The sequence below is a fragment of the Medicago sativa genome, chromosome 4 (assembly GCF_051527215.1).
Source record: "Medicago sativa cultivar Bolivia chromosome 4, Bolivia_mono, whole genome shotgun sequence".
Taxonomy (NCBI): Eukaryota; Viridiplantae; Streptophyta; class Magnoliopsida; order Fabales; family Fabaceae; genus Medicago; species Medicago sativa.
Genome location: NC_140752.1, coordinates 37,707,818 through 37,717,923, shown reverse-complemented (window position 1 = coordinate 37,717,923; position 10,106 = coordinate 37,707,818). Strand labels below are relative to the sequence as shown.

The 10,106-nt window shown below is 33.2% G+C and overlaps 1 protein-coding gene across 3 annotated transcripts; it reads left to right on the top strand.

The window, feature by feature from the left end:
• On the top strand, positions 1-4,825 carry LOC146929194 (zinc finger CCCH domain-containing protein 22-like). Of its 3 annotated transcripts, XM_085701237.1 has the most exons (11): positions 1-224; positions 691-1,724; positions 1,829-2,011; positions 2,101-2,280; positions 2,543-2,631; positions 2,720-2,962; positions 3,079-3,256; positions 3,472-3,684; positions 3,786-3,865; positions 4,238-4,250; positions 4,290-4,374. In XM_085701237.1, exons 2-9 carry the CDS (start codon positions 865-867, stop codon positions 3,847-3,849), a joined length of 2,010 nt encoding a protein of 669 aa, XP_085557363.1. In that variant the 5' UTR covers positions 1-224; positions 691-864; the 3' UTR covers positions 3,850-3,865; positions 4,238-4,250; positions 4,290-4,374. The 3 variants fall into 3 exon arrangements, with proteins under 3 accessions (XP_085557363.1, XP_085557361.1, XP_085557362.1); XM_085701235.1 differs by having other exon boundaries at positions 4,238-4,825; XM_085701236.1 differs by lacking the exon at positions 1-224 and having other exon boundaries at positions 546-1,724; positions 4,238-4,825.
• Positions 4,826-10,106: the final 5,281 nt, after the last annotated feature.

Genomic DNA, 10,106 nt, shown 5'->3' with positions numbered 1-10,106 from the left:
AAGAACAGAACCCCATAAATAAAAACACACACAGATGGGGCAGTATAAGTGAATGGTTCTTCTACTGCTCCTTCTGCAAAACAAGGCGGTGGTTTGGCTTTTGTAGTAATAAATACACCAAATAAGCCATTGTGTTTGTTTGTTTCAGTGGAAACTGTCTTCAAATATAGCAACAAAGAAAGAGAGTTTATCCTTTCATTTCATATATTGGATTAAGAAATATGGTAAAGAGAAATATTTTTTTTATTTTTTTTTTGTTTTTTGGTTTTGGTTTTGGTTTTGGTTTGTCCAAGCTATTGTACATGTACTCATTGCTTCTTTTTATAGTGAAATTCAACCACCATCATATTATTAGAGGAGTGATATTTGTACAACCCAAATTAGACAACTTTGAAGACAACCAATTTTCTTCTCTTGTGATTGGACAAAAACAATGAAGAGAGAAAGAAGAAGAGAGAGAATAAAAAATACATATGAGTATGAGAGAGAGGGTTGTTTAATGAGTTGTCAAAAAGTGGTTGTACAAATATCATTTCTCTATTATTATGTCTCTCTCTTTCTCTTTTCCTTTCTTTTTTTCTCTCTTATTAATCAACCACACGAGAATACTACTTTTAACACTTCACTTTCCTACTTCCCATCTCCTTTTTCTTCTTCTTTAACTTTATTTTCTCTTGTTATGCTTTGCAGGAATTTGTGAAAGAAAGAAACATACTCATTTTAACTTGGTAGGTAGGGTTTATTTGTGGTTGAGAAAGAAACTTTACTTGTAATAGGAGTGAGAAAGAAACATAAAATTTATATTTTTGTTTTTCTATTAAGGATAGAGTAGACTAGTTTTTTTTTCTTTTCTTGAACCAAATCATGGATGGTTATGAAGCAACTAAGATGGTGTTTTCAAGGATAAAAAACATGGACCCTGAAAATGCATCAAATATCATGGGTTTGCTTCTTAGTAAAGAGCATGGTGAGAAAGAAATGATTAGATTAGCATTAAGTCCTGAATCACTTATTCATTCAGTGATTTTCAAAGCTAGAAAAGAGTTAGGACTACCTTGTTCTAATAACTCTCCACCAACACCTTCAACTCCTCCATCACCTTCACCTAATTTCCTTTCAAGGCAAAATTCATCAACTTCTTCAAGGCTTAGTAGTGGTTTCAACCTTCCACCTTCTCTAACCATCCCAAACCCTTCTTGGGTAGCTACTACTATGTCTATGACTGATCAGTTTCAAAACCATGATGATTTGGTTGTTGGTGGTTCAGATCCAATTGATGATTTCCAACTCCAAGACCAACTTTCTTTCTTGAATGATGGTTCTGATCCTTCATATGGTTGGGGAGGTAATTCTTCTCTTCATAGGAGAAGTTGTTCTGTCAATGATGCTTCTTATTTAGCTGGTTCTGAGGATCCAAGTGCTGGTTTAGGGTGGAAGCCATGTCTTTATTTTGCAAGAGGGTATTGTAAAAATGGTACTAGTTGTAGGTTTCTTCATGGTGATGCTTCTGCTGCTGCTGCTGCAATTGTTGGGTCTCCTAACAAGATTGAAAATATGATGGATCAGTATCATCATCATGAACTCTTGAGATCTAAATCTTCTCATCAACAAAGATTGGCTGCTGCTGCTGCTTCTCAACTCATGGCTTCTAACTCTTTCCTTTGCTCACCAAAAGGCATGAATTTCCTTTTACAGCAGCAGCAAAATCAAAATGATACTCAAAGGTACACAAAAAAGTATATTATATATATAGTATTATTACTGTTCAATTTCAATCATGTGCTTTTAAAGATGCTGAAGTTTGATAATAATAATGTAATAATTACAGGGCAGCTGCTGCAGCTCTAATGATGAATGAGGAGTTGCACAAATTTGGAAGATCAAGGCTTGAAAGAAATGATTTTTCTTTGTACAGTCCTACTGGAATGATTAACCCAGCTTCAAGACAAATCTACTTGACTTTCCCAGCTGATAGTACTTTCAGAGAGGAAGATGTTTCCGAATACTTCAGGTTTATTTAGTTTTTACTGAATACTGCATTGTTGGTAAATGCAAAAAATATTAACTTTTTTTTTTATATTTTTTTTACTTGTTTTGAAGCAAATTTGGTCCTGTTCAAGATGTGAGGATTCCATACCAGCAGAAGCGTATGTTTGGCTTTGTTACATTTGTTTTTCCAGAGACAGTGAAGGACATTTTGTCTAAAGGAAACCCTCATTTTGTTTGCGAGGCTCGAGTACTTGTTAAGCCTTACAAGGAGAAGGGTAAAATCCCAGATAAGTAAGTTATTGCACCTTCTCATATGTGTTTGACACTAACAATTCGTGTCCGTAACCCACTTGGGTTGGCCGGATGGTATTGAGTTGGGACTTGAGAGTGTGCTTCTCAGGCTCGATTATCTCCGGTACCAGTTTAAGTGGGCTAATTTGGCTCGATTATCTTGTGTCGTGCTTCGTAGCATATTTTTCCTTTTCAATGTTGTAAATTGCAGTCTTAAACGTGCTTTGAACTATGCTCATCATGATTCATGTGGTTTGTATAGGAAGCAGCTTCAGCAGCAGGGAGATTTTTCACCGTGTCGCACTCCAACTGGACTTGTTGATGCTAGAGACCAATATGATCTTCAACTTGGTAGGTTAAGTAATGCTTTAAAGATTATGTTTTACTCAAACTCAAATCTACCTCTTAACATGTGATGTATCTTTTCAATGTTTTTTAGCTGAAAGAATGTTCTATAACACTGAAGACATGTTGTGGAGGAGGAAGGAGCAAGCTGAGTTGCAACAACAAGCTCTTGAGATTCAACGTAGGAGGTTAATGGGGCTGCAACTTCTTGACATCAAGAACCAACACCAACGTGCGCTTTCCACCGGAAGTCTAGTTCATTCTCCTACTCAATCTCCTAACATGTTCGATCAGAATCTTGTTCTTCCTTTTCGCAGAAGCTCCGAGTTCTCAGAGGGTATTTTTTTTTTTTTGTCTATTTTTCTTCGATTTTAAGTGTTGTTCATTGCAATTTGCAAGCAATTGTTTTTGAACTGAAATTGATTTGTATTATTTATACAATTTTGATTTCAGTGATTGGTTCAAGTTCTTCTTCAGCTCATAGTAATGCTTCAGTTTCTGCTGGTCAACAATCAGTCAACGGTTATGTTGGCAAGGAAGTGTTGGTCAATGGTGAGAATGGAAACAGTGAAAGTAATGAAAATGGCAAGCCAAGCTCAAATCATGAAGAGGAGCTTAATTTGCATGAATGGTATAAAACTTATTTTCATTTAGCTTAAGTAAAACTTCTAATAGGGTAAAAGAAATAGTAAAAACCTGTTTTTTGCAACAAGTTCCTCTTTTTAGTCCATGTCAAAAACAAAAGTTCTGGCATTTATTCAGGTTTCTTTTACCAAGTTTTTCTAATTTTGATTCTCATTTAAATTAAAGGAGCTTTGTATTTAAATGGTTTATGAATAAATGCAGTTTGGAGTTGGAGCATAATCTACCTGATAGCCCTTTTGCTTCCCCTACAAAAGCTGCTGGAGACTTGGTAGGTCCCTTCTCTAATGGACCATTAGAGATCATTGATTCAGATGCATCTACTAGCTCTAAATTTGGCACTAGTAAATTACTACCAACTTCAGCTTCTCTTGATATGGGATCTTTTAAACCATATAATAACTGCCAATTACCAAGGTACTGCCATCACATTTCATCTTACCATTCACATGAATTTCATCACCTATAATTTTTGTTGAAATTTTGGAAATTTTAATTGATTTGGAATTTGGACTTAGGTTTTCTTCTGCCCATGGAACTATTGGGATGTTTGCCGGCACCGGTGGACCGATCGGCATTTAATTTTCCTGAGGTTCAGGTAAAATTAATTTACTTTCGATGTTTATGTTAAGAATAAACCCTCAGTCTAGTGTCTCTTTCTATAAATTTGGTTCATATTTAGCGTATGCTTAGTATTTCGGTGGCACTGTGATACCAAAGATACACTCTATATGAAAAATTGTTACAACAATGGTCCATTGTTAAGATGTTAGAGACAAAATGGACATAGTTTCATATACTTTAATAGTTAATGAAACAAATTTTTATATATTTTAAGAACTACTTATTATTTTCATATATGAAGGAAATGGCTTGAGGGTTTTTTCTGTTATGTTAATATTGACGGTTTGTTGTATAGTTTTATTAAATTTAGAAGTCGGTTTTGTAATGTTGTGTTCAATCATTACAGGAAAATGAAGCAAAGATGATTAAAGAAACCTTGACAAATCCAACAACAAAAATATGTAGAGAATCACTTCCACCACCAAAGATGCCAACACCATCACCATCAATCATCAATACTATACTACTTACTACCATACAAAATCCATACGTAAAAAAGCAGTTTCAGTGAAGGAAGTGGGGCAGGCCATTTCTTTTCTTTCTTTTTCTTACTATTATATCTCAGTAGTTACTGCCCCACAGGTAAAAAAAAAAATTAAATAACACACAAAGGTATTATTATTAGGAAGTAGCTCCTTTCACAGGTACCATAATTTCAAGTCCTTTGTACAGCTGGAGCATTATTTACCTAGAGAAAAAGCATGCACATATGAAGTGGTAAAACAGTAAATGAAGAGAAGTTAACTACAAAGACTAGCTGAAGAGAAGTTAAATGAAGAGATTCAAGAGTATAATTGTTGTTAATCTTAATAGTTGAGTTAAAGTTAAAAAAGAGGAGAATTTTACCTTTGATAATATTATGTTTCAGTTATATTACCAGACAGAAAAGATTTTAGAAACAAGAATCAAAAGTGATTATTTTCAGACTTAAAAATTGGTCTATTTGCCTCTTACTACTATTGTGAGCTTTTTGATTTTAAAGGAGAATTTGTCTCTTTGTTCCTGCAATTATTTTCCCTTTCAATCATAGTTTTCAGACTCGGCTCGGTCATCGACTCGGCGGGGGTACTGGGTCACTGGGTCAATGGTCGAACCACTGAGTCGTTGGTCGAACCGCATGACTGAACCGGAAACACTCGGATGACTCGGTTAGATAACTCGGTCCTTAGATTAAATTTATATAGTTATTTAACCGGATAAACTCGGATTGAATCGGTGACTCGGTCACTTTAAAAACTAAAATAATGACCCCTGTAAAATAAGATAAAAACTATCCAACAATAATAATTTCATAGGCTAATTGCTCAAATTCAAAACATAGTCATAACTCAAAATACATCTTGGTAGTAATCCAAATAGATCCCAAAAAAGTATGATTCCAATTCCAACATAAATTCAAATAAGAGATTGCCCCGGTTATAAAAATCCAAAAAGATCCCAAGAAAGTATAATTCCAACACAAGTATTATCATCAATAACATTTAATTCCAAAGGAGTCAAGATTGATCGAGCAAAACGACGTCGTTTCAGACTTTCAATTAAGCAAAAAAAAAAAAAAAAGCAAAAAAAAAAAAAAAAAGAGAGAGAACCGGTCTGACCCATGACTCGGCCGAGTCACCGGTTTTGACCGGTTTTGACCGAGTCAACTGCATGACCGATCCAAATGTTGGCTCGAACCGGCTGACCCACCGGTTCACGGTCCGACCGGTCGGTCCGAGCCGAGTCTGAAAACTATGCTTTCAATTTGTGTATAAAATTTAGTGGGATTTGTCTATATTTTGCCATTATTGGAGGGAAAAAAAGAGGGGTCCACAAAACATAACATCACATGGGGTTGCTGACATTGCAAGTGGGCCATATATATTTATATAATGCCAGGTTGTGTTTGTACATGGGTCCTACCAACTAGCACCTATCCATGTGAGTGATACCATATATTTATATTTTATTTTTAGGGTCATGTTAACTTGTACTTTTAGGGCACAAGTTAAGAAACTTAAAAAAGAAATTAAAAATAAATTTTATATTGAAAGTATAATTTTTGCAATTTTAAGACATTAAATGCACAAATTTCAAAAAAACTTTTTTTATTTACCTTCTTAATTTATATATCAAGGGCACAAGTTAACATTTTCTTGGTATAAATAATTTTTCCTCTGGCCATTAGTTTCTCTTTCATGATGACTAGAGAGGACATGAACAGATCTAAAAGTAAGGGTAGATGCCCACACGGGTGAAGATCCTCTCCATTTATTATCTTCTCCATTTCTACCATTTGGAGAGATAAAGACACATAAAAAAGTCAAAAGTAATTAATCATGGTGGGACCCACTTTATGGTAGGACCCACTACCTATTTTATGTGTCTATCTCTCTCCAAATTACATACTTCCATTTATTTTCTAAATGGAGAGGATCTTTACCCTGCCCACACGTAAGTTACTGGAATCTTTAGGAGTCCGTGTGAGTTACTGTTCCTCCTGTGCGTTATTTCTCCTCTTTTTTTCTTCATTCAAGTTTCAAGAATCCTAGGTGTTCTTTCAAAAAAAAAAAAAAAAAAAAGAATCCTAGGTGTTTGTGATGATGATATCTAAAAATGCCAAGGTCAATACAGTATTAAAATGTTGGTGAAAAATGTAGAAATTCAAAAACCAATGGTGGATAAGCACAAGCCGTCATGCAATTGCTATTTGGTTGGTTTTGACACGGTAGTTGCTTTCAAAGTTTGATGACTACATAACATTTTCTCGATGACATATCAATTTGTTTTTCTTCTCAATGATAGTAACATGACTATTTTTTTTATTTTTTTTATTTTTACAACTATATACTTATTTCGTTTTATGTTATACCTCCGTCCCTAATTATAAGGTTCTTTTGAAAAAAATTATCCCTTTTTATAAGAGTTTTTTGCTATTTTCAATTACATTAATTATTTCTTATACATCTTTTTCTTCAATAAACAATAAATAAATGTTGAAAACATAAATATCCACCGTCTTAATTTTCGTAATTTTCGTAAAAGGGTGTTATGTATAAGGAAGGGGTAGTAGTATGTAACGAAAGCTACCATTGACCACAAATAGTGGTGATCCTTCTTTCAAAAAAAAAAAAATAGTGGTGATCCTCGGGGGACAATATTTTGCAATCGTTTGATTCATGAATAAGATAATCCAATGCCTAGCTAGGTGGGAAATATTAAATGTTTGAGGGAGAAAATGAACCTCTATAATGTCTCTATGAGCATAACTCAGTTAGTAGGGACATGCATTGTTATATGCAGGGGCCGGAGCTCGAACCTCAGACATTCCACTTATTCATCTTAAAAAAAAGTGAATTCTAGTCACTGAACTACTTGACTAAAAAAAATGAACTTCTATAATATTTATTTTACTGAGCGAATATTTGACAGAGAAGCTTGGTTTGGAGCTTTTACATAACACACGCCGAATGCTGCTCAAGTACCGGTATTTAAAGCATTAGCAGAGTGCTTAACATATACCATTGAATGGAAAATTAAGAAGTCTTCCCATCATAAAAATGTGTCATTTATGATGGGAAGGCTTCTTAAAGCATTAGCAGAGTGCTTATCATAAAAATGTGCCGTTTATGATGGGAAGGCTTCTTAATTTTCCCATGATGGGAAAAGGTCAAATATACCATTGATATATTCATAAAATATTGGATGGCCTAGATGTGAGATTGGGTACCTTTTGTAACAATTACCTTGTTAGTTTTAATACATTTATGAATGTGCCCCTCCATTTTTGTCCAATATATGTTAATCAAATATAATTCCTAATGGACTATCTCTTTCTTTTTTTTTATTTTCCGCGGCCTATCTAAGTAAAAAATATTTATGTCACATGTGTATAAATATTTTTAACATCAGGGAATTATAAATCTATGATTGAGTTTTAGCAAATATTCGACCTATGTGTTACAACATGTATATAAATATTTTTAGCAAATATTCGACCTATGTGTTACAACATGTATATAAATATTTTTATTACACATTTATACGCATGTAAAAAATGCAATCACTTGAGTTACTTTGCCTTAAAAGAACTTTGAGGTGTACCGATACTTTGTTTCTTAAATTTATAAATTAACGATCATTTTTATGAAATAAAAAATTGAAAAATGCTAGAAACGTTCATTCTTCTATTGGGTGAAACTCATGTGAGTCTCGTCACTTTATGTGAAATTCATTTTTAATGTGTGATATCCACCTTGATTTCACCCAATAAAAGAGTGGGTGTTAGAGAGTGTCAGAAAGAGAGTGTCCATGTCACTCCTCTAAAAAGTTACACCCTCCGATCACTAATATAAGCAAAAGTTAACATTTTAGATTCATTCATTAAATGATGTATGTGGTCTATAATAAAGACTATATACATCATTAATTGAATGAATCAAATTGTCAATTTTTGCTTATATTAGTGACTGGAGGGTGTATTTGTCAACATTTATATTTTCGAAAATATAATTTTATAGAAAAAACATCATTTCATTGTTTATAAGAATCATAGTAATTTTTTTATATATTATTGTAAAAATTAATCAATGTTCTTTATTATCGGTGATAAAAAAAAATATCAATTATATTTCGTTGAATTCACATAATTTCAAACAAACACTTCATTTAACGGTTAATTATAAATGACAAATTTTTTTTTTTATCTTCTTCTCCTTCACTAAATCCTTCATTTCGATAAAGAACGGTATGTGTAAATCGGACAAGTTCAATTCCGCGTGATTTCACCGGCATTAAGATAAGATTTTTTTATTGAAAATATTTATAAAATAAGGATCTGTGTAAAAAGTATAATAAAAACAATAACTGGATGATAGAATTATATTTACTTTTTCCTTCAAAAAAGAATTATATTTACTTTTGTGGGAGTGAAAATTGTAAAATAGAAGAAACTGGTTGGTACCGGCTATAACCTGTTAATTCAGCTTTTCCCATCATGGGAAAATTAAGAACCCTTCCCACCATAACCTGCACCCTTGTGAAATTGTGGAAATGAAATAACAAATGGAATGAAGGGATACTAGTAGTCATGTTGGGGACTCTTGGGAGTGTTAGTGAGAAGGTATAGCGTGCTTAACATAAAAGCAAATATATATATATATATATATATATATATATATATATATATATATATATATATATATATATATATGAGTGTTAGTAAGAAGGTAGTTAAATTTTAAGGCACGTGATGAAGAAACTAGCAAGCCAAGGGTTAATAGATACTTGTGATGAAGAAAATATTATTGACCCAAATTGGTTGCCTTATTTCTTTACTTTTGGGACTATCCTTGTTGGGGGCATACACTAAATTATTCATTATTGAAGGTTGCTCTTTTGATCCCCTAATTACTCACTGAAAAAACTACATTCGGTAGTTATGTACCGAAGCGTTATGCAACACAAAATGTATGTCATAGTCTCCGAAACCCCGATACTCTAAAAATGGTGAAGAATCGTGTCCGACGCGCATCCGATACCGATACGTCCCGATACGCGTATCGAAGAAGTATCGGGTAATCAATATTTATTTTTTTGGAAAAAATTACCGATACGTGTCGGATACGGCTAACTTGTGCTCCGACACGACTAACTTATACTCCGACACCGATACTACGACACGGCTAACTATATTTTATCTAATTTGTGCGGAAAAAATATGTAATTGTCACTTGTTTTGATCATTTTCATTACTGTGAATGTTTGTTTATTATCATTTTTAGTTATGTTTATACATTGTGCACTTATACTATTAGTTTTAAATTTAATTTTTTAATAACGTATCGAGGCTGTATCGTATCGGGAATTTTGAAAAATTTCTCATGTCGCCGTATCGTGTCAGGTATCGGGGCTTCATAGGTCCTAGTTATTAACCGAATAGTTTGAGCAATTTTGGAGGGCCAAAAGAGAGAAATTCCTCGCTAGTCATTTACATTTTTCCATTACTATTTTTGGACCTAAAACTACTATATTTGTTCTTGTTTGAGCTCTGTTCATTTTTTAAGTTTGTTTCATTTCTTTGTTTGAGGTTTGTAATAAAAACTTAGGTTAATAAATTTACTTAATTTGTGAAATCAGTGTATTGGAAATTGAAAATTTTGACATTTTTAAAAAATAATCACTTAATTTAAAATGTTTAAAGAGTACCAAGATACTCTCGTTAACAAGACCCTACC